The sequence below is a fragment of the Lycorma delicatula genome, chromosome 2, assembly GCF_047948215.1.
Source record: "Lycorma delicatula isolate Av1 chromosome 2, ASM4794821v1, whole genome shotgun sequence".
Taxonomy (NCBI): Eukaryota; Metazoa; Arthropoda; class Insecta; order Hemiptera; family Fulgoridae; genus Lycorma; species Lycorma delicatula.
Window position 1 is genome coordinate 192,145,970 of NC_134456.1, and position 26,441 is coordinate 192,172,410.

The window sequence follows — 26,441 nt, forward strand, 5'->3', positions numbered from 1 at the left end:
CCTGAATCACATTAAAAAATGGGAAGAAAAAACAGCAGCTGTGTGTGGGGTGTCACGATCCAAAGTTCAAAGAGTGAAGTAAGAGTATATATATATATAAAATTCAATTTAAAAATTGAATAAAGTTCAAAATATTAGCTATACATTGAGGTGATTAAAATTTCAAAAAATTATGTTCTGCAACAAAATATTTTACGAAGGCCTACTTGCTGTTAAGTAATGAAGCAAATGTTATGCTAAAAGGGCAGCAGAATGATCTGAGGTGCCACTGTCTCTGCCATGGCACCAAGCATCAAGATTGGTTGCGCTGCCTATATAATAATAATAATAATAATAATAATAATAATAAACCAGTCTATACTGTGAAATAAGTTTAATTTATAAAATAATTTTTTTATATTGAATTAAATCTGGTTAGTACAAATATATAAAAACACCATAAATAACAATACACTATAAATAACAAGTATTATTAACAATTGTATATAGACTATTAGCATCTTAAAATAATTTATAAGAATTTCAATTGGTTACAAGGGTTGATTAATGCATCTGTTAGATTGATTATTTAATTTTTTGTGTATGATTTACAGAATCCAGTTGCACACTGTCATATTATTCAGAATGAATCTGAAAAAATTTAAAACAAAATGGATTTTGGTACAGTTTTATAGATATCCTAATAAATGTAATCTGTTTAATATGATGCTTCAGTGTAAATTGTATCACAGTAATTAAGCTTCACAATATCTAACAGTTTTTATACCAAATTTTGTGAGTTAACATCTTATTATGAAATCATAGTATACATATTTAATATCTGTCAGGCACTCTAATACAGAAATCCCACAAAATAAATTGTAGATGCAAAATGAAAGAAAGATGCAGTAAAAGGTAGATATAATTTTTAATATATTTAAATGAAAATACTAAAAACATCACTAACATAGAATTACTTATAAAATCTACAGATTGAAGTCGCTCATATAAATTGAGGAATGCCAGTGATAAAAAGATGTAAAGGTGAAAATTAGTAACAAAGTTGAGGGGGTAGTCTTCAAACGAATAGATCTGAACATTTACAGTATTTTTACCATATTTTATATTTCACTGAACTTCCATTTTATTTTCTTTGTTTTCTTGAATTTCTTGTTTTATTAATGATTTAAAAGAATCATAATAACAAGCTAAGAGAGCTTGCACATTATCTGTTTCCATCAAGTTCTTTTCCAGTTCACCTCTCTCAACATTTGGTTTGATGTCAGTTACTGGAATAAATAATACAACTATTATTTAAAAAGTAATTTACATATATATAAATCACTTATGTATAAATGAACAAATTATTTATTTATTTAAGGAAAAGACCGTAAGCTAAACAATTAGTTTGTACAACTATTTAATAATACAAAACAATATTTCTCTAATATTATTATCAATATAAAAAATACAAACTAAAAATAAAACTTATTAGCAGGATAATAACAAAATCAAAACTTATCAACAGACAACAGATTAATGTCATAATTTCTAATATAATAAACAATAAAGTCCATAACTAATTCTTTTACTGGAATGTCAACCAAATTGCAATAATAATAATAGAGAGTAAATTGTCATAAACTCCTTTCAAATAAACTAATTTTTTACTAACAGGGTATTCCATTTTAATTCAACAAATTTTTAAAAGTTTTATTGCATCACTATTTTTGATTTTGATATTTGGTATATGATAACTACCCATCTTGTAGTGGGCAAAAAATATCTTTTTATATTTAAAAAAAATGTTTTTCTTGAGTAATAGACTATTTTCTAACTTGCCAATAGGTAAAAACACCCACTTTTAACTTTTCCCATAAGCTGTAGCAGTCTTATTTTACTCATGCAGAGGTCAAAAAGGACTTTTTGGAAAGAATAAAGATGGAACTTCATCTCAGTGCACTCAAAATTCATTTTGTTACATAACCAAATCTTGTAATGTTTACTGAAGTTACATTTACAAATTTTGTTTTTTTTCAGATTTTGGGCCCAAAATAAATAATGAAGGTATTAGGGTAACAAGCCTGTTTTTAACCTTTTAATTCTTAGGTACTAGTAGTAGTTATAAAAAAAAATTGACTGTTACCAAGTGTCCTTCATTAAAAAAAATGGCTGCCAAATTGTAAGATTTTGAAAATGTGTCATTTTTGGGGCCCAAAAACCTCATGTGAGATAGGTGGCAAAAATCTGAAATGTTTTCAGCAGTAAGTACTTTTTATCTACTATAAAACCATATAAAATTTATTTTGTTACTCAAAGAGGTTGACAAGTAATGAAGCAATGAAGCCCTTTAAAAACACAGTTCCTTCTAACCATGAACAATGTATCCAGAAAATTCACAGCATGTACTTTTCCAGATAATAATGTAGACCTACTACACAAAATATTTTGATACGTTTATAATGAGATATCTTATATTCTAGATAGTTTGTTACTTAAAGTAAGAATCATACACACAAACTCATGTTTAAACAAGAAAGTGAATAGACGTGAATGTTTGCATAATCCAATAAATAAATGTGGCCATAAAAGAAAAACTACTCTAACACAGGAGCATTTATTAGCGAGAAAAAGTAAACTTGATCCAAAATTATCTGATGTAGACTTAAATTAAGAATTATTAACCAGGGAAACAGATTTACAAGTGATAAATATTAGACACCAACTTCTTGCAGCTGGACAGAAAGCTTGTCGACCAACTAAAAAGCAGCTTTTAACAGCAGCAATGTGCAAAACTCGTTCTTGTGAGCCAAAACACTTGCTAACTGGACCAAAGAAGACTGGAAAAATGTTATGTTTTCTGATGAGTCACATTTTTATGTTCAGAAGCAAAAAGCATCAGCTGAAAATACATCACCGGCTCATATCTAACAATTAGTTAAACAACCCCAGAAAGTATATTATGGGATTGTTTCATATTTGAAGGCTCTTATTCATTATTTCTAGTAGAGTACGTTGAAAAGTGATGAATAAATCAAAATTCTGAAGGGAAGGCTTCTGACAACTTCCAAACAAATTTCCACAAGGCAACGGAGTGTTCTAACAAGATTATGTTCCACCATGCTGTACTGCCAGAAAAGTAAAAAAAAAAATTTCAAAGAACAGAACATTAAAGTGCTCCTGTGGCCAGGCAACTCCCCAGACTTAAGACTATTTGAAAATCTTTGTGTAACAGTTAAAAAACAGCTTTCAAAAATGAATTGGGGGGGTCAAGATATTTTGAAAAATTGTATTTAAGGTATAATTTGGTTCCTATTGCGAATTTGATTGCTTATATGGAAAGAAATACTTCTGCAAAAATTGGACCAGCTATATGATGTTGGGGGTTGAGGTATTTGGAAAAATTGTATTTATGGTCTGATTTGACTCATATTCAGAATATATATTAGTTACATGAAAAGAAAGATTTTTGCAAAAACTACACCCGCTAGGTGGCACCGGTGTCAAGATATTAACGAAACAAACAAATATACAAACAGGCTTTTTTCTCATATATATATATATATATATATATACAGTATCTTTCATAAGTTTAAGGACACCTTAGAAAAACTGTTTATGACAGTTTGTCTTTAAACTTATGAACTACATACAAATCTTATATATCTGTGAGAAACAGCTTTAAAAAATACATCTACCAAAAGATGTATTTTTTAAAGCTGTTAAAAATTTTTTTAAAACCACAAGCTTCTAAGTTAGATGCTTAAAACTTTATAGTCATTTAAATATTTTAAATGAGCTAAAATTAGCCGGTTTTTTTATAAAGAAATTACTATTTCTTGTAAAATATGTAACCTAGGCTAATGAGTGTGATATCATTTTAAAACTGTGTTTTATAGTTTTTCAATAGAGTAACAAGAAAAATTCTAAAAAATTTATTTTTTGAGTTAAAAGGGCTTAAGTGATTTTAAAATTTTCATGAAATTTATTTTTGTTTTTAAGAGAGTAATGTTCAAAAATGTACAAATCACTTTAAAGTGTCAGGTACATCAACTTAGAGTGTCAGGCATACCAACAGTAATTAAAAATGTCAAGTTGGCACTATTATCAGCTGTTTCCCACCAAAACGGTAATAAATTAGCATTTGTTTCTTTGAGGTTAGGTTGGTGAAAAGACTTTTTATTAACAATGGGTAAGAAAAATGTAGAAGTAAAAATGGCAAGTAATCGGTCTCTGGAAAGCAAATAAAACCTACAGAGACATTGCTGAACAATTAAAAATATCAAAAACATGTGTACAGCAAGTTGTTAAAAAATATCGTGATCAAGAAAGTGTCATTAATCTTCCACGATCTGGTCAACCACAACAAACGTCAATGTGGCAAGACTGAGCAATTATAAAGGTATCAAAACTTAATCAGTCTGCTAGTTTGCCTGATATAGCGACAAAAGTAGCACAAAATCATGGAATTCAGGTTAATACTGCCACTCTTTCTAGACATTTAAAAGAATCTGGAATGGAATCACATTTCGCATTAGCAAAGCCTCTTTTAAGCGCTGTCCACAAGTCAAAACGTCATCAGTTTGCAAGCAAACGAAGAACTGGTTGAAAGAAGCTTGGCGAAGGGTTATCTTTTCTGATGAAAGCAGATTCCAGTTGTATTCTAACATAAATATTAGGGTCAGGCGAACAAAAACTGAAAAGTTTCTACCAGCCTGCATCATTCCTGCTGTGCAAGGTGGAGATGCTGTCGTGAGGAGATGCTGTCGTGGTGTGGGGTTGCATAACTTCAGAGAGTGCTGGATACCTTAGAATAATGGATGGGACAATGAACAGCATACAGTACATAAAAACAATGGAAGAATTCATGCTTCCTAGTGTCCATAACCTGTTGGGTGAGAATTTCATTTTCCAGCAAGACAATGCACCTTGTCATAAATCACGAGTTACCAAGACATGGTTTGATGCAAATGATGTGGAACTTTTGGACTGGCCTGCTCGAAGTCCTGACCTAAATCCAATTGAGAATTTATGGAATTGGATGGCACTGCAACTTGCTAAAAGAAAACCTAGAAGTAAGGTTGAGTTACGACTTCAAATCACAAGTCTGTGGCAACAGGTGACAAAAGAAAAATGTCTGGAATTGATTGAATCAATGCCTGATAGAGTAGCAGCATGCCTAAAATCACATGGAGGTCATAAAAAATACTAAACATTTAAAAAATGATGTAGCATTATCTCTGTTATTTTTATTTTTACTTGTATAAAATAAAGATTTTGTCATGAAATACTGATTTTTCGGTTATTTTTAACTTGTCCTTAAACTTATGAAAGATACTGTATATAATAGGCAATGTTTGTATGTGTGCCTGCTATAGACTAAAAAACTAGGGGACTAATTTACATGTGGTGAAAGGGCAAAAAAGGGGAAAATGTGAAAAGGAAAAAAATGAAAAAGGGAAATATCATCACATTTATCCCATTATGATGAAACTTTGGTGAGTTGTTGTGCTTCCCACGATGGTTTCTGAATTAGTTTGGACCTGCCAAGTGGCACTGGAGTTGAGATATTTCAAAGAATTCTATTTATGGTCCAATTAGTTACATGAAAAGGAATATTTTTGCAAAAATGGACCTGCTAGATGGTACAGGAGTAAAGTTATTTTAAAGATTGTATTTTTGGTCAGATTTGGATATTTACAAAAGAAACAAACAAATATTCAAACAGACTTTCTTCTTTTTTATACATATATATATATATATATATATATATATATATATATATATATATAAGATAAAAGATTACCCGTATATATATATATATATATACATACAGAAGATAAAAGACTACCCATGTGGACAAGATACATATTACAAAATATAAAATTTTTTAAATCTGTTCGGAAGATCTCCCAAGCAGCAAAGTACCTAAGCAAAAAGAAAAAACCTGAAGATCTCGCAGGCAAAAGTATCTAAGCTATAACACTTTTCTTTAAGTGATCAGAAAAAGCACTGTGAAAGTGCATTAGTGAATAAACTGTAAAAAATTAAGTATTTAACAAATTTGTATTAAGTGGCAAGAAAAAGGACTGTGAAAAACTGCCAAGATTCAAGTTTTATTTGCTTCTTTTTTATTAAAACAAGGAACTTTGAATTTTATTAAAGAGGGAAACTTTAAATTTTAATAAACGAGTACTTTTAAATATTAAAATAAAAATTCTCACTTTTTTTATTACACTTACTTTTATTTACATAATGCCCTATTTTGGGTCAGTATTGTTCCATCCTTCAAAGACTCTACATATGTTTATTACGAATGTATAATTAATGCAATAATGTTATTTATGAATTACAAGATCAAAGATGCTAAAAAGTGTTTAACAAATTTGTATATGGTTGTAGTCGTCACAAAGCATTACTTTTGCTGTAAAATCAATTATGCCACCCAAACAACAAGCGATTGGTCCATCTACACCTCAAGCACAAAAGAAAAAGACATTACGAGCTTCACAAACAGAGAAGCAATGGGAAGCAAGACTGGAAACCATTCAAGTACACACTGCTCAAGCCTGTTCGTCTGAAACAGATGAGCAATGGAAAGCAAGACTGGAAACCGATCAAATACACACTGCTCGATCCAGATGAACAAATCTTGATGCATTCCATTACGATGCTAATTATGATTACAGTCAAATAAATCTTGGTGCATTCCATTACAATGCTAATTATAATTTTTAAAAATATATGATTAAAAATTATGAAAAAAGTTATTGGAAAAGTGTGGTTTTCATGACGACTTTAAATAAGTTGTCAAAAACATGACAAAAAACATGATTTATGGTGGCTTACTCAACAACACTTCACTGTGTATGTCTGATGGAAAATGCACAAAACGATACCCAAGAGACTTACTTGCCGAGACTATCACTGGCAATGATGAATATCCACTCTATCGTCGACAATCAACTGAAGAATGCAAATTCATCACAAGTACAAAACAATGATGTTAGGTAAAACAATAATCGTTGGGTTATACATTATTTACCATTACTTTCGAAAACATACAAAGCACACATGAATGTCGAGTATTGCAATTTGGTGAAATCAATCAAGTACATTTGCAAATATGTCAACAAAGGATGCGATATAGCAGTTTTTGGAGTGCGAAATGCAATTGCATCTATCAATGAAATCGGCCAATATCAACTAGGACGCTACATTAGTAGCAATGAAGCAATATGGCACATTTTATTAAATCCAATCATTTCCAATCCATGAACGACATCCAACAGTTGTTCATTTGGCAGTGCATCTTGAAAATGGGCAACGCGCATACTTCACAACAGAAAATGCACGTGCAAGAGCATTGTCACCACCGCCAACAACATTAACTGCATTTTTCTCATTGTGCAGGGATGATATGTTTGCAAAGGCACTACTTTACTCTGAAGTACCAACATACTATACATGGAATGCATCAGCAAAAAAGTTTCAACATAGCAAACAAGGCAAAGCAGTTGAAGGACATTCCAATTTATATTCGACCGACGTGTCAGGCTGTCTGTACACTGTTCACCCATACAATGCAGAATGCTTTTACTTGCGATTACTTTTAATCAACGTACGTGGACCGACATCCTTCCAAGAATTGAAAACAGTAAATGGTCACATATGTGCAACTTATCATGAAGCTTGACAAAAATTAAATCTTCTTGAAAACAATGCACATTGGGACAGTACAATCGATGGCCCATTGAATACAACTCAACCACAGAAAATATGCACATTATTTGCAATCATATGTGTTTCCCATCCAGTCTAAAATTTCTTTGGAAAAATACAAAGACTACATGAGTGACGACATCCTAAATCGTTTGCATGCAACGACTCAAAATCCGGACATTCATTTCACACCAAACGTACATAATGAGGCACTGGTTTTGATTGAGGACATATGTTTTGCAATCACTAACAAAGCACTGGTACAACTGGAAATGGCTACACTGAATCGATCTGCAAATGACTTTTTCGATTGTGATTTGCAACGAAATGGGTACATTTGTTCAAACAAATCTTCTGAATTTGGTTCCAGAACAACGCATAGCGTATGACAGAATTAAACATGTAATTACAAGCCAAAGCAGTAGATTGTGTTTTCTAGATGCACCTGGAGGCACAGGAAAAACTTTCACTTATTTTGGCAACCATATGATCACAAAAAAATATTGCACTGAGAATTGCATCATCTGGAATTGCGGCAACTCTTTTGGATGGTGGCCAAACAGTGCATTCAGTACTGAAATTGCAGTTGAATATGTAAATCACTGAGGCATCAACATGCAATATCAACAAAAATTCTGGAATGGGTGAATTACTTAAATCATTTAATTCATTATATGAGAAGAATATACTATGGTACACAAAAAAGCATTAGAAATGCTTCATCAAACACTAAAAAATTTGAGAGGAAATGAACAGCTCTTCGATGGTATGCATATTTTATTATCTGGTATATTCAACAAACTCTACCAATTATACAATGTTCAACACCCACTTAACTGAACTTAACGCATGTTTCAAATCATCAGTCTTATGGCGACACGTACAAAAATTGACTTTGAAGACCAATATGCATGTACAACTACAACATGATGCATCTGCTGAACGTTTCGCAAAACAATTGTTGGATATTGGGAATAGGAAAATGAGAATAGATGAATTGACAAAATGTATCACATTCCCAACAAACTTCTATAAAATCACAGCAAACACAGATGAATTGATTCACAAAGTTTTCCCAAATATCACACAAAATTAAAAAAATCATCAGTGGCTCAGTGCACATGCTACATTAGCATCCAAAAATAATGATGTCAATACCATCAATTGCAGCATTCAAAATGAAATACCAGGCAAAGCAACAATGTATAAGTCTATCGATACTGTAATTAATCAAGACAAAGTCATCAATTATCCAACTAAATTATTGAATTCACTTGATTTGCCAGGCATGCTGCCGCACGTTTTAACATTGAAAATTGGTGTGCCTATCATTCTACTCCGAAACATCAATCCACCACGACTTTGCAACAGTACCAGGCTTTCAGTGAAAAAGATAATGATCTTTGATATCATAGCTACAATTTTAAATGGAATATTTAAAGATGTATTGTTGCCATGCATCCCACCGATTCCAACAGATATGCCATTCGAATTCAAACGTTTTCAGTTTCCGGTGCACTTGCATTTGCAATGACCATCAACAAAGCATAGGGACCAATCACTACAAGTGCGTGGACTAAATTTGGAAAATCCATGCTTCTCACATGGATAGCTGTATGTGGCCTGCTCACACATAGGAAAACCTTCTGATTTATCTGTGTACGCACCAGACGGAAAAACAAAAAATATTGTGCATTAGAAAGCACTTCAATAAACAGAATTAAAACATAAACACTTTCTTTCTTTGAGTGGCATTGCAACATATGCTGTGGTATTAGCTAGTTACTAAATAAAAGTTAATAACTTTTTACCATATTTTCTATAAAAACAGTATGGTACAATTACAATTTTTCATGTATTATCATACAAAACCATTTGTGAAAATTTTTAAATCAAAACCAGAGCTAGGTCATATCTTGAAATATTCAAAATCTGATAATAAAATAGAACCGTAGACCACCATAAGTTTAGAATTATAAATTAGATAGGAAGTTAATCAATAGAACAAACTTAATAATAAGATTATGCTTGATAATCTTATTATAAATTTATTCATAAAGCTTTTCAAATTTTAATTTACTACTTACAGTAACGCCCAAATATTTGTAGTTACTAACTTCCTCTATACAATACTCATTCTGTTAACAATCCCATATCTGAAATTTTCTATAAATTGATCATGATAATGATAGTAATATACTTAGTTTTAATATTACTGATTATTATCATTAGTTTTATTATTCATGAGGTATTAATTTAATAAATGTACTTCATTGTTCATCATTATATAAAACTAAGAGATATCACTGTAAATAAAAAAAGCTACATCTGCAAATAAACGCACCATACCAATGTAGAATATACTGGATATTTTATTTAAAAACAATGTAAACAACAGTGGCCCCAGCTTACTCCCTTAACAAACTCCATAAATATATGTGCTTTCATCTGACTTTTCATTTCTAAATTTAACAAAGTGGCCCCTGTTTTCAAAATAATTGGTACACCACACTGTTCCGCATTGATTTTCCCTTCATCATATTTTTCTGTTCTCGTTCTGATAGTCCCACAAATTCAACCAGGGGTAGATAGTTTATTTCACTTAGTTACTATCAAATTTATTTATTAGGAAAAAAAACACTAATTTTATTTTAATCTTCAGCAATACTCACAATGCCAATTCAAAGAAAATATTTAACCTATAGCTATTTTAACCCTACTGTCATCATTATAGTCCATTCCATGGTGTCATCTGCTTTAATAGATTCCAATATTAATTTATTATTTCCAATAATTAATAATTTATTATTTCTTCAATAGTTTTCCAAAATTGTTTAGTATTTTATATTACAATGGTTTTCCTTTTCTTAGAATCATTACAAATTTATTTCATTCTTTCTTGTAGTAATTCCAGTTTAAGTTTTATTGTACCAAATTCTTATAGGTATTAATCTTAACAACTTCAGGCTTCAATTACTACATTTGTAAACCACAATTATTTTTTTCTTTGTAGATATTCTTATTTTCTTATGAACATTGTTATAGCATAATTTAATCAGTTTCTTAAAACTTCATACAGTATTTAAGTCTCATGCAAAAATTATTTAAAGTAACTTAAAACTTATGCATTCATGCATAAAAACAACATATTCTGCCACTAATCTGGTTAAGGAAGACTGTTAAATTATCTCGTAAGAGAAAGCTTAAGTGAAAATGGCACAAGTCTCACTGAGTGCACTAGAATTTGCAAACTACAGGTGATGATTTTGGCTATGTTTTACAATGAGTTCTTTGCACATAAAAGATACTAAATAATAATAGTAACAGTAGTAACATTGATGGTAATATAATAACAATAGCAATTTTTAAGAAGTAGTGCACCGAGGCAGGGAATAGTAGGCAGGTAATAGTATTTATTATAATAATATAAATATTTTTATTCATTTCCTTCTGAATTTTTCTCTCGAAAATTTTGTTTGAATTCAAATGAAGCAAGCCGAAAATGAAGTTTTGGAAGGAACAGTTTGTAAACAAACACATCTTGTTACACACAGTCATTGAACTCATCTTATAACTGAAGTAAAATAGTTCCAATCACACTGTATCAGGAATTTCTGTATCTAAATGATTGAAAGAACATCTCCTGCCGTCTCTTGGAATTTATATGTAACTACATGAAGACAAATATAGCTGGTCACATTCAGAGACTCACATATGGGTTTCCATATATGAGATTTGAACCGAGGACCGCTGGATGAAAGACTGAGACACTGCCACTCACGCCACAAGGCCGGCTGTTCAAAAGTTAGTATTCATTTTATTTATTAATTCTGATTGATAAGCCTTACATACTCTTACACAACTTCTAACATAAATATATAAATACCAGATATTTAATTCAGCCTTAGTTGAAAATGTGTTTCTTTATAAATAACATACACCACCAGAGTGATGGTTATTGTTGATACTAACTGATCTACAAACAATATTATAATAGTTACTTGATGATTATATATATATATATATATATATATATATATATATATATATAATCTGCCGATTTCTACAAAATAAACATTCAATCCAAATTTCAACAAAAGTATGAATGTTTTTTACCCACATACAACAATAAAATTACAACTTTACATAAGTAATCCCTAAATGTTTTTTGACAATAGAAGATATCAAGAAGATAATTTCTGCAACATAAATAATAGCTACAGTAAGAAAGTTTCCTATATCTATAAAATGTCAAGATTTTCTTTACTAAATGACTACCTGACAAAATTCGAACTAGTTTTAAAGTCTAAACTTTAACAGTTTTCATATAAAAATTCTTCTACTCAGGACTAACAGTAGTATTCATATCTAAAACTTACATGTCCAATTAGTTTTCATATCCTCTGAGTGCAATATCACATAACAACTTGAAGAAAATTCAATTTTAACTACCTGAGGTGATTCAAATCTTAATTTACAACCTAAATATTTTTTATAGAAATCATAAATAAACAAAACAGCAGTGTGGTTTTTCTTGAAGTTTTCTTTTTTATTCATGTGTTCTGCAAAAGAAAAAATGAATAAATATGAATTAATTAAAAACAGAATTAAAATTAAAAAAATTTTAATTTATATCTTGATGAACAATTTTTAGAATCATTTTATTTAATGCTGAAAGTAAATTCATTAAGAAGATTGATTATCTTCATTGCAATAACTGTACTCTTTACAGCAAGTATTTATTCTATCTCGAATTTCTCTTGTTTTCCCAAATTAAAAAATTGTAATATTCAGCCAGCATATTAAAATTTGTAAACATATTTGAATATTCAATTTATATTAGGAAAGTGATGTTTGGTAATGTAAGATATAATCTCAACTTAATAGAGATAATTTGTTTTGGATTGGTTTAAATTCATCCAATTTTTTGTCAATTATAGTTTTTATTGTTTTTTTTTTTTTTTGATTACACAATAAAATAAAAATTTTAATTCAATAAAATGATATCCAGTACTTTTTTGCTATTACAAAAACTTTTAACTTTTTACTTTTTTCTTATACAAAACAAACTCTCTTTTAAGAATCTGAGGGTAGTTGTTTTGGCAATAGCATAACTAAAATAGATAAATGTACATTACTTATTGAATAAATGAATGAATAAATACATACTGTGTACATTAAGATACAAGTAATAAGGACAAAAAAATTTTTTTAAACTAGTTAGTTCATTTTCTGGAGTGACAGTATGATGAAAATTGACTAAAGCAAAAGTTTATAGTAACTATTTTTGGGTTTATATTTCACATATCAACACATATTTTGTTTAAACTCAGAAAATTTTTGTTGTGCAACAGACCTACAGATTTTGTTAAATAATTAAAAATAAGGTCATTCTTTGCACATTAAAATTCAAGATTTATTTTATAAGGTTTTAGCAAATAATAATAATAATGAAACAAATTTAATTATAACAGCTTTAAACAATTAGACAATCCATTTCTCTATAAATGACTAATTCAGCTCATTTATGTCCACTACAGATTTTCTTATTGATACTAATGAAACTAAATACATTTTAAAAATACAACATTTGTTACATCTGATACAAATGTAGAGTAAAATACATCATTTGAAAGTACATTTTTCATGACTGTAAAACTCAAAAAAGGCAAATTTATTTTATTGTTTTACAAAAAAAAATTTTTTTTAAACATTTCTATTGAAGATTTAATATTCCAAAAAACATACAAAATCAAAGACAGGGCATTATAACAAGTTTAATTTGGCACCTGAAAATTTCAGGGTGACTGTACACCCTGTTATGGTCACAAAGAATGAGTGTCATTTTACAAGGAAATTAGCTATAAAATTACTTTTATACAGTTCTAGAAAATTTAATTCTTTTATTATTATTTACCAAAAATTATATCTGTGGCCCTGAGGTATAGGACACCATGTCACATTTTTTACTTTTTTACAAGAGAGCAGTTTAAAGTTTTAAAATTCACTATTTCTTAATCTTTGAATATGTATGTTTCTTCTATCACACTTTTTTATTGAATAAACTTTATTTTGATTTACATTACACATGCTAATAAAATTTAATGTATTTTCCAATTGTTTAATTAAAATATGGACATAGTGTTCTTACACCTCAAATTGAGTTTTAATTGTTTAATTTTGTTTAATAAAAAAAAACAAATTATAAGTAAGAATACTAAAAAATATTAGCATACGAGTACATCCTACACCCCAATGAGCCATAAAAAGAAATCAATTCTTAGCTTAATAAAAAGTGTATTATTTTAAGTCATTGCAGATAAAATGATAAAAAATGTGTTATATTGACCAAATGCAATGCAAAATGTTAATACAAAAAACCAATTGTTTAAGTGCCAAAAAATAAGCTTTAAGAACTGAAATAACATGATAATACTATAAGTATGTGAAAAATGTTATATAGTAATTTTGTAGAAAGAATTAATGATTCACAACTCGAAATTACAACACAACCAACAATACTAAACATTAAAAAATCCCACAATTTTTTTTATTTAAAAAATAATGAGAACAATTAGGAATAAAATTATTTTAAATGGAAAGTAAAGATTTTTAGAAAAATAAATAATTTTATACGTCTTCAATTGGTTCTTCAGGATAATCTTCCACATAATTGTGAATCTGAGTGTTCTGGTAAAAATGATGATAATCGGATTTTAAAAACTGAAAGAGAAACAATATATCATAATATTTCAACATTGAAATTGATTTTGGATTGTCCCTAATACTATCAAAATGGATCTGGAAATATTATGTAATTTTTCTTAAGTTTCTTTTTAAATTAATTTCCATTAAATCTGAACCTGCATCATTTTCATACTTGAAAAATAATGTTCCAATATTCTGTTGCTCTACATGAAGATGAACTAATTTTGATGGCATTAGTAGTTTATTAACTAGTCTTCTATAAACAGAGCATGACTTCAGCTTATCATAGAGTTATTTGAAATTTTTGAAGTCATTCAATACCATGTTGCATACAATCTATTTCTTTGAACACTGGTAAACTAACTGCTACCAATCCTTTAGTGTCAGTATTAATAAAGAATCCATTTTTTTGTTTGAGTGGAAGCTGACAATATCCTTATATTGTCAGCCTCCACATGCATGTTGCTCTATCAAAAAAAAATTTAGCTAAAGTTATTTCATTACCTCCACATCCTGCGGTCCTTTCCACATCATACAATATGCAATCCCACTTGAACTATCATACATCGTATAATTAAATGGCCACAACTTTGTTACATAAAAACTAAAGCTATTACTTAATATCAGAGTAGGGAGACATTACTGCAAATCAGGAGTCAGGATTTTGTGGGTCTAGCTGTTTTTGGCAGCCTGTTTTTGAAATCAGTAGATTTCAGGGTAACCTTGATACTGCATCTTTCTTTTTCCTGTATAGCCTCCGGTAAATTACCTTTCAGATAATACTTCAGAGGATGAATGAGGATGATATGTATGAGTGTAAATGAAATATAGTCTTGTACAGTCTCAGTTCGACCATTCCTGAGATGTGTGGTTAATTGAAACTCAACCACCAAAGAACACCAAGATACCAAAGGTATCCACAATCTAGTATTCAAATCTGTGTAAAAATAACTGACTTTACTAGGACTTGAACACTGGAACTCTTGGGAAGACGCGTTCACCACTAGACCAAGCCAGTGGGTCTTATTCTGCATCTGAAAAGTGTAAATCATAACTCTCTTGAAATGATTTCTTTTCAGGTGGATTAATTCCCCTTCCAGTTTTGCTGCATTCATCATACTTGTCTGTAGTTGCCTCCTTAAATAATAACTTAAATATTTTGTTAAAAATATCAATACAAAGCCACTCCTTTGCCACATTTTTATCTATTTCACTTTCATTACAAAATTTTAGATACTAAGATTGTATCTAAAGTTTTTAAGTTCAAAGCAAAGAATTCCTATCATGAGAATTAAAAATTACCTAAAAGAACACATCCACAAGGCTAATATTTGGATTTTAAGGTTTTTTAGTTACACACTTAACAGATTTTTCATGAAATTCTTGGACTGCTTATTTGAGATTTCATGAGATAATATTGAAGAACCTTCATGCCCTTTTCAAAGACCTGTCCTTATTTCAAATTCTTCAGAGTTTACCTTGTTTTGACACTTTTAGTAAAAGTATCGCTGTAAAAGCTGCCAAACATTTAAAATGTAAATTCCAAAGTAAATATACGAAAGAATTGTGCAAACATATACTCAAAATATAAATAATGCAATTCACACAGTTCTTTAGTATATTTATTTTGGAATTTATATTAAACTGATTTGCAGCCTTTACAGTCTAACACTTATAGTTTTTAAGTCTTAAATACATTAGAAAACAAATGACACTCCAAGCAATCTGACACTGTTTAGTCTAAGCATTTCAATAATTCAAACCGGTACTAGCACATAAAAAAGGAAAATATACAAAAGTATGGATAGAATAACTTCAAGAAATATAAGTACCCAATAACCATACTCCAGTAGCATTACAAAATAATTGAAAAAACAGAGAATAAAAAACAGCATTTAAAATATCATATCATCATTATTATTATACTCATTGTTAATTAATTAAGTGGGGGTATGTAGTTCTTCTCCCACTAATACTTTATTATAATTTTCAAACAGGTGTTCCTCTAGCTGGATATTCATGTGCTGATTTCACAACAGTAAGAAAATAGTTAATATTTAATTATAACCTCCCAAATTTCATTTTTCTGTTTGCACGACATATTTTCTGAATATACAATGCAAACCAAATAATGAAAGCAAACAAAATAATGTTACAATAAAAGATTCTTAAAAGTCCGAAGCTGTACTTCATTTTACAATAATGCATGTTATTGCAGCACTTTTTTTAAACAGCATAATATAGGTTAAGTCTTAATGATACATTTCTGAAAGCATGTGTCAACAAATTACAATTGGATGTCAACAAATGTTGACATCCAATGTATTTGTCATCCAGAAGGTTTTGGGTTCAAATACCCAATACTTACAATTTAAAATACCCAGGTTTGGCATTTTCATAAGCTACAAAATACTACTAACATAAAGTTGCTTAAATAGTTAAGTCTGTTGTTTTTTTTTTTTTTTAAATAAATAAACATAACATTTAAATATTTATTGGTGTTACTTTTATCGTACACATAAAAGGTAGTTCAAAGTAATAAAAATAAAATACTCAATACACAAATGTTCTTAATTTTTTACACTATTTTCTTTTGTCACAAATTCACTTTATTGACTTACCTTTCTCTAGGGAGACAATCTTATTCTCTAAATCTGTAATAACACTGTCATCAGGTATTTCTTTTTCAATCTGATTAATTTGTTCTTTCATAAATTTGACCTGAACTTCTAAATCCGTACTTTCTTTCAAATGTTTTGAAAGTTTTTGATCCAGTAGATTTAATTCTTTCAATTTATCTGAAACTTGTTTTGTTTTCTCCTTTACAACTGTAAACAAAAATATATTAGTTTATCAAATTGTCTCAAAACAATAGAATATAATTATTTATTAAAATTATTTTTTTTCTTCATATAATACTTTTGTTTATTATCCTCATTTATTATTTTTACAGGAGTCTGTTTCATCAGAATCTTGTTTTAAAAAATTAAATACAATTTTAAATATTAAAACAACAGAAATGTTATGTTTACTGATATAAAATGAGCTAACTGCTGCTATTACAATCTGTTGGTAGGAAACTTTTTTTACCAAATTTGAAATATTAGACAATATAAATTTGAATTACTTAAATTAAATTATTTTTCAACATCAATCATCTCTCACATTCAATAAACTCCCACAATCAACAACCAAATTTTCCAGAATTTTAAAAATTCATAAAGCTATAAAAAAAATTAATGAAACAATATTATTATGGAATATTAATTATGTTCTCAGCTATTCTTTTAAGTAAATGTTTACACACCAGTTTACACAATACTTCATCTAGTTTAGTCATACAAAAATTCTTAATTCATTACTTACTGATGTATATGCATTATTAGAATACATACGTTTTACAACTTCATTCTGAGTTTGAGTGGCAGTTCCATCTAATCTCTAAGTTTCTGCTACCAAAATAATTTACTATTATGGTCAAATTTAAGCATTTTATGCATTAAAAAAAAAAATAAGCATTTAAAAAAATAAATTTTGAGTGTCTATCCCATGTTTTAAAGAGCCATAAATTTAAACTAGGCAAGTACATATTTGTCAATTAATTTTTTTTTAAATGATTTAATTCTATAGATTTCTTTTAAAAAAACAATCCATTCACTTTTCACCCTTGAAAAATATTAAGCAAATCTCTAAAGATCTTCATTCATCAGTTTAATACAATATGTACAAAGACAGATAAAAAATTATCTGTAATATAACTTTTGAAACTTTATGTAACAGTTCGTTCAGTAACATAATTTTCCAACAGTCTCCTTCTTTTCAATACGTGTTCTATTGTTGCATAAACTTATCTTTATGCCTTCAAAAAAAAAAAGGTTTTTGACTAAACACATCACATCCTTCAATTCTTGGTCTGACATAAATTGAAACCCTCTTTGAAACAACCAAATAAATGGTAGTCTGAAGGGACATCAGGACTATAAAAGATGAGTCAATTACCTCATACTTCATTTTCTGGAGCATTTCAACATTGTATTCTGTTTACTGCATGTAATAACACGAATACATTTTAACAACAGTCCTTTTTATGTTTCAAACTACATCCTTAAAACACCAACCAATACAAAATATCTCACTGTATCAGGCAACCTTCATTGTTGAGTTCCCTCCAAGCAAAGCATCGATATTAGGCCTTTTCAATCCCATAAAATTTTCCAACAGATGGGTAGTTTCAAACTTTTCTTCATAGCAGTTACGGTATTTCCATTTATTCTCTGCCTCATAACAGTAGAACACATTTAATCATGAATGATGATTCTGTCTAAAAAGCCATCATCTTCAATACAAATGGTCCTATAATGGTTTTTGTATATATTCAAGTACATTTAATTATGTAATATTGTAAGTTGTTGAAGGACCCATCATGCACAACCTTCATTTTTTCAAAGCCAAGTTTATGGGGACGATTTCATACACAGAATGTTGAATAATTTCCAAATATCTCTAACTTTATTTATTGTCACTCTGTATAACACAGTCAGGTGATGATGTATTTAGTTTTATCACTTGTGGATGAATATCCAGCATCTTCTTCACGTGTTAGTGCTAATGCAACTTCTTTTTTTTTTTTTAATCCATTTGTGAATACTCCATTGTGCAAACACTGTACCTGTATTGTGCTGAAAATCTTCAATGAATTTCAGCACCTGGTACACCTTTAAACCTCAAAAAAAATCATGTATGTTGCTCTTCTTTAATATAAACAGAAAACAGAATGGTCATGGTTAACATTATAGTAGCTATAACTCAACTGGCCCACTCATATCAGTAGTCTAGAAAATTTGTAACTAAAGTTACTATTACTACTCTAAAACCAGGTATGCATTCTTTCTTAAAACTGCAGATTTTTTCAGTTTCTTTCATTAGAAAATCATTTACATACCAAATAAAATAAATCACAGCCAAAATTATTCTATACTACTTAAACACCTTTAGCAGATTTTACAATTTGCTTGTGGATGGATGTAATAAAAATATTTCCAGCACTATCAAGAATTAAGTGTTTTAGACCATCACTATTACATTTACACTTTAAAAATGTACTGCTTACCTTTTTCTTCATTTCTTAAACCAGACAGCAAATTTTTGGATATTTTTAGCATTTCCTCCATGATTTGTTCCTTCTGTTTTACAACAGCTAATGGTAATGCTTTTTCATTATTCTGAAGATCCTTCTTATAATCAAGTAAAAACTTTGGGCACTTCCTTTTAATTGCAAACGCCTGTAATATAAAAAAATGTGACACTTAAAATATAGTTATAAAATAGATAAATGTACTATGCCTTTAATTCATAATTAAAAACATACATTTAAATATACTGTAGCTTAACATTATTCTTATTATTAATGAGAGATGGTTAATAACTATAAAGAATATTCATTTGAAAACTAGAATTTGGATCTGACCTAAATAAGGAAATAAATAACTGAATAAAACAACTATAATTTATAATAAACTTTAAAAATCAATAAAATACAATTAGTGATCAATTTTCTCAGATTCTTATGAAACAAAAGTAACAGTCAAGTATCGAATGTCCAGAAAATTACAGACAAACACAAATTTTGAAAATGACACCATATAAATTATAATTACCCTTACATGTATTCCTGATATAATTTATTAGATCATGTGTATCTGCTCGACTAGAACAGTACAATCCTGCCTACTATGTTGAGCAAACACCCCTCATTATTCTTCTTTTTTTTTCTTTTGATCCCTGGTGGGATTGCTGCTGTGGGTGCCAATGGTTGTCTGATTTCACTAACAAGATGCTTCCATGCATGGCCATCCATGACCATTGTCCTGGCCTCATTAAGGTTTAGCCTGCGGTTTTTTATATTGTCATCCATCTGCTTGATTTACATTTTCTTTGGAGCTGTTCACTGGACTCTCCAATGGATGGATCGTTCATGACAAAGGAGTTTGTATAGTAATCGGTTTTCACTCATTCTCCAGACATGGCAAAACCATTGCAGTCTTTGTTTTTGAATCTGTTCCTCAAGTGTTGGCTGTTTGCAGCAATGGCGGATATCCTCTTTTCTGATGTAATTGCAAAGTAAGACTCTGATGACCTGACGTAGGCATCGCATTTGGAACACTTCAAGTTTGTTCAGGTCTGTCTTAAATAGTATCCATGTTTCTGCTCCAAACAATAAAATTGGCAGGATCAGGGTTCAGAAAAGACAAACTTCGATCTTCAGCGAAATATTGCTTTGTTTCCACAACCAGCACTTCAGGGAAGCAAATGCAAATTCGACTCGGATTCTGCCGTAGCTGCTACTTTCTTCTCCTGGACCACTGAGCTCAAATATTTTAATTCTTGGACTTGTTTAATTTGCACACCATCCAGTTGGATGATGGTACATGAGCTGTCTGTTGTTAGTACATGTCTCATCTGCATTTATTTTTAGGCCAAGATTGGGCAATGTGGGAGATATCATAAAGAATATCAGATGCATGTATTATAATGTAGTTTCCCAGTGGAAACAAGTACATTAATCTGTTGCTTTACGTTACCAGTAAAAGTACATGTTGTGGCTGTGGCAATGTCACAGCCTTAAGCGCTTTAAATATGTCACAGTATTATATATATAAAGCACCTAAGCATCAGAGTTATTTTTTTTTAGAGTAATAATATCTACAATGTTGTTAGTCCATACGGTAGCCATAGTAAAGGTATTAGTTAAATAACTATAAACAACAAACATTTCTGTGAAGCTAGTATCCAATAGTATTTTGATAAAGAACACAACAAGAAACCACTTCATTCTTAATTTGCTCTAGTAAGTTTGTTATTCATGAAAATAACTACCATTTCAGGAGTGACTTGTGTCTCATGTCTGGTTATCTGCAAACAATGGCTTTCTACAATGACTATTTGAGTTGACAATCACTTGAGTGTAAAATATTAATTAACCCATCCAGATATGTTCTGGTTTTCTTCTTTTTTTTAATAACTCAATTCAGATAAGTCTAATTGTATACTTTCACTTTTGATATTAAAAATGTTTAACAATTTATGATGTATTAATTTCTCTGCCTTTCAGGTAGGACGTTCAAATCCCAATCAGACTTATTGGTATTTTTCACTCACTCTTCATTTCTCATAATAACAAACAGAGGGAGAGTAGCTACAACTGGACATCAGTCTTTAGTTAGTAATGAATAAATAAATAAAATTTTCACAGTAAATGATTAATTTTTTGCTCAAAACAGTTTAACCTAATAGAAACAAATGGTTTTTTATCATTTATATAAGTTCATATAAACATATTCCGAAAATGCTTTATTATACAGTTACAGCTAATGAAAAATTTCACCCAGATTTCAGGTGCCGAGGTGAAATGAAGCCATACTGAAATTTTTAACTTGTTTTTTTTTTAACTTGTAGAGAATTTAATTCTGAGAAAATTATGTAATAGTCTATCAAAAACAAAAATAAATCAACTTTTATTATTAAAAACTTGGAACAAAACTTAAAAGAATGTTATGAATTTGTAAAAATTAAAAACCACTGTTTTTAGTACAATAAATTCAGACCTTTGAAAAACTAAAATAATTTTAATTTAATTTAAAAAAAGGAGCCATAATTCGATAACAAAACGTTTTTGGACATATGTTTTTTATGAACTTTTTCCTATTTCAAACTCTAGAATGAGTTCCCAAAGTATTTACCTTTCCTCCAGAATCATTCTCTATAGAAGACACAAACAAAAAGCATAAATATGAATTTAATAACTCAATTAAAAATTCAATAAAAGACAGGAAGAAAATTTATTTAAAATGTACTTAAAGAAATTCAAATTAAATAATATGAATTTCTTTTTAAAAGACATTCATGATAATAAAGATATATTTATACTCAGTAATTATATGTGTACACCTATCAACAAGCACTGAAAGAAGAACGAATTCCAATCAAAAAAAAAAGATAGCAAGAAGAAGAGCCCATCAGACTGAGAACATTAACATAAGTTTTATACTGTCAGTTTTGAATTAACATGTTACTTCTTAAGTAGTTAGTTTCACTTGTTTAAAATACTTTGAAGTTTTATTATTAATACATTCACCAATTTCATAAACTGACAATTTTAATCACTATATTTACAAGTTTTGACAAAGGAGTGGTTCTGAAATGCACCAACAAGAGATAAAAGAATGAAACAGAAATATAAGCAGTACTAAACTTAGAAACTATAGTGATCTTAGCAGAAAAGATTATAGGAATCATTACTTTAACAACAATTTTAAAATTACCATAACTCACACATTCCAAATATAAGTTTTTAATTTTAGGTTGGAGCCTAAATTGGGCTTGGGTAGATGAACTCAAATTGTTTGTCAAAATAAAGTTCAATATAGTAGGAATTTAAAAAAAAATTAAGTGTAGAATATTTTTAATATTAAATTTTATTAATTTGCTTTGGCTAAACATCAAAGTGAACTGTTAGTGCTCACAAAAATGCTTGTCAAGCAATAAATATAATACCCTCAGTTGGGGGTCTGGCAAATATAATAACATCAGAAAATGTAAATTCTACATACGCCTATAGTAATTTGTATATGTGAAAATATAAATCGGCCTTATATAACAACAAATGTGTATGAAAAGAAGAAAAAATTAATTTTCTAATAATTACTATTTTCAAATTCATGCAGATCTGATTGAAAATATAGTGTTGTGTATATAAATGGTTCCCCCTCTCTTTTTCTATGTTAAGTTAGAGACTCTTGATCAGTACCATATCTATCTTGGGACATAAGTATTTTTTGATCCAAAATAAAATTTTGGTTCCCATCTGTTTCCGGCATATTAGAATGAAAACAGTTTATTGCAGTTACTCTTCCAAGTACCTTACAACTTTTCAGATATGGGCAAACCTTTCCTTTAGGAATTTTAGGAAAGACAGACTGCCGTGTCTCATTATCTGTCACTTTTCATAATTTTTAGTTCAAGTTTACATCTATGTTGAGGATAATAGAAAAATACATATATACGGCTGGCTACCGGAGAACCAATCATGAGACTGTTTCCAGTGGCGACTTAATGGCTGAGGTGCCTTAAACCACAAAGTACCCTAAAATACAACTAACCATGAACCAGTTAAAAGATTACTTTTAATCAACTATGAATGTTTTTTTTTTACCAATGTACTTTGGTCACTGGAATTACTGTAATATCATTATCAATATAAAAGTGATCCTGGGATTGGATAATACATCACAACTATGAAACTGATATGTTTCTATATTTTTGAGGTACAGTAATATAAAATCTAAAATCACCCTTGTCGTGTAACCCACCATTTCAGATTTTGATAGAACTTATCATTTTTTTTCTGTTAATATCCTACTACCTCTAAAAACTTTTGCCCAGATTTATACTTTTTCCTATGAATTTTTCCGATTTTCAGATTTTTGGTTACACCTATGTTAGGGAAAAACTGTTACATTACAAAACAACTTTTTTCTCAAGTATTACTGCAGACTTTTTTTTTTGAAAATCTAGATTTAAGAAATTTGCCAAGTTAAAATTTTTAAGAAAAATATATGCTTTTAGAAAAAGTTTAATAACTCAAATAAATACCCAACCTGCTTTAATGTCCTTTTTCAAATTGTTCATAAAACCATGGGCTTTTTATTGAAATTAACAGAACAACTTTCTATGGTTCCATAGAACAACAGGGAAAATACTGAATGTTCAATTGTCATTACTGTGTCCTTTCTTTATGCATACTGTCTCATGAATTATCAAAACATTAAATTTCAAGTTAATATGTACAATTAAGTTTTTTGAAAGTGGTAGAAACTTGGGAAAAATATGTTTGAACAGAGGTAGAGGAAATCTTTTTCAATATTTCATATATCTTACAAGCTGAAAATGTTAACATCGCAGTGGGTTGTTGCATGTCAAATTACTGTGGTCATGTAACCAATTTTAGATCTACATAGAACTTTGTATAAATAATTAATCTAAGAACCAAAAGCCACCTGTAAATAGTTTTGCTGTAACCTTTAATATTTTTCATAAAATTTTTAGTTTTATTATACTCATGTTATTTAATAGTAAAGAAGTAGCAGTGCTGAATAGATTTTTTTAAATTAAAATTTATTCTTTAATAACAACTTAAGATTTTAATGTGAAACAGTGTGAATCTGTTAAGCAGACCCCAGAAACTAGAAAAACACAGAATTAAGTGTATATCACATTACAATATCAGTCAATCTTTGAAATGTTTTACAAGCTATAAGAATATGTTGTTTTTTTTTTTTATTACTTGTTTTCATATATTAATAAGAAAAAACTACGTTGTTGTATCATATTAGCAAGAGAAAACTAAAAATTTTAGCAAACTCTTACTACTAATATCATGTAAAATTAACAAAAACCAATCATTGTAATAAAGTTCATTAGATCGGGTTGGTCTAGTGGTGAACTCATCATTGCAAATCAGCTGATTTTGAAGTTGAGAGTTCTAAGGTTCAATCCTAGTAAAGGCAGTTACTTTTATATGGATTTTAATACTAGTTCATGGATACCAGTGTTCGTTATTGGTTGGGTTTAAATTAACCACACATCTCTGGAATGGTCAATCTGTGACTGTACAAGACTACAATTCATTTACATTCATACATATCATCCATATTCATCCTCTTAAGTAATACCTTACGATGGTTCCCGAGACTAAAAAGAAAAAAAAAGATCATAGAGATATTTCCAAAACTGCAATCCAGAACTCACAAACATATTTATTATGTTTTTAATATGTAATAACAATAAAGTCACAAGTAAAAGCATCGCAGAGTAATGTTCAATAAAATAACTCTTCAACGTAATTTATAATTCATCATTCTATTAAAAAAAAAAAAAACCATTACATAACACCAGTTAACATACTTTAAATATTAAAGTGTAAATTCTAAGCGTCAAATGCTGAAAAAACCAGCTAGAAGTTAATATCAGTAATAAAGAGAAATAGGTTATGTGAAAAATAATTAAAAACAAAACTTGTCAACATTATTTTCTTGGGTAAAACCAAAGGCTGCGATCTTCATAAGAGAATCTGCATTACTATCCACAAAATTCGATCACATTAACATAAAAAATATTGATGTTTACAATGCATTATCCCTACCACGTTATCTGTAAACATAACAGACAAGTTTATAGACATAACACAAATTATTTTAAACTTAATGTTCCATAAAATTTACCATTTCAAAAATCAAAATCTCCTATCAGAAATATAATTAAACTAATTAATAAATACATTAAACGTCAACGAGAAAACCGTTAAAATACCGCTAACAATACTCATACTATCAACTGCAGCCAACCCGACGGCTAAGACAATGTATTGAAAAAATTCACTAATTACAACACAAATTGATCGCTTTTGAAAATTCCCTACCACAAGAGACCTGGTGGTCCGAAATGATTGATATCACTTCAACTGTAAGATATATTGTCTTGTAATATAGCAAATTGTCATAGCACTATTGGAATTGCTAATTATAATACTACAGTATTTTATCAAATGATTTTGCTTGAAATAATTTATCTATCTTTATTTTTTTATTATTATTTTTTTTTAATAACTAATCCTATCATTCACATAATCGAATAGAAAAACAGAATGAATTTTGTTCCAGTATGAGTAAAGATATTTTCGTTCGTAGTTGTGCCAGCAATGTTCTTCAGCATCAGCTGGAAATTTTGAACGATGGAGCTTTAAATTTAATTTTGTGTTGTGAGGTAGCATGCAGGCATTCTGCTTTCAGAACAGTGAATTCTGGGGCGATAAAATTCATGAATTGCATTCTATAAGAAGACTAGTTTGTTGAAAACCGATTTTTAATCTGTGTAACAGGTAAAAAAAATACACCCTTTCACCCCTGTTTAAGTTCATGTAATTTAAAATATTACTAATGATAGAAAAAATATTACTCTACTTTAAACATCTCACT

General features: G+C 29.3%; 1 protein-coding gene across 1 annotated transcript; it reads right to left on the bottom strand.

Moving 5' to 3' along the window:
- Positions 1 to 351: 351 nt before the first annotated feature.
- On the bottom strand, positions 352 to 25,806 carry LOC142320344 (uncharacterized). The gene is made up of 5 exons (XM_075358048.1): positions 25,689 to 25,806; positions 19,520 to 19,691; positions 17,031 to 17,237; positions 12,081 to 12,263; positions 352 to 1,268 (listed from the first exon to the last, which is right to left on the bottom strand). Exons 1-5 carry the CDS (start codon positions 25,689 to 25,691, stop codon positions 1,108 to 1,110), a joined length of 726 nt encoding a protein of 241 aa, XP_075214163.1. The 5' UTR covers positions 25,692 to 25,806; the 3' UTR covers positions 352 to 1,107.
- Between the last annotated feature and the right edge of the window lie 635 nt (positions 25,807 to 26,441).

Excerpts from the sequence above, each read along its gene's own strand:
- LOC142320344 (XM_075358048.1), bottom strand. Across the intron at positions 12,264-17,030 it reads GATTGTCTCCCTAGAGAAAG|AACACATGAATAAAAAAGAA; the intron begins GTAAGTCAATAA and ends TTTCTTTTGCAG. Across the intron at positions 1,269-12,080 it reads TATGAAAACTAATTGGACAT|TAACTGACATCAAACCAAAT; the intron begins GTAAGTTTTAGA and ends TATTTATTCCAG.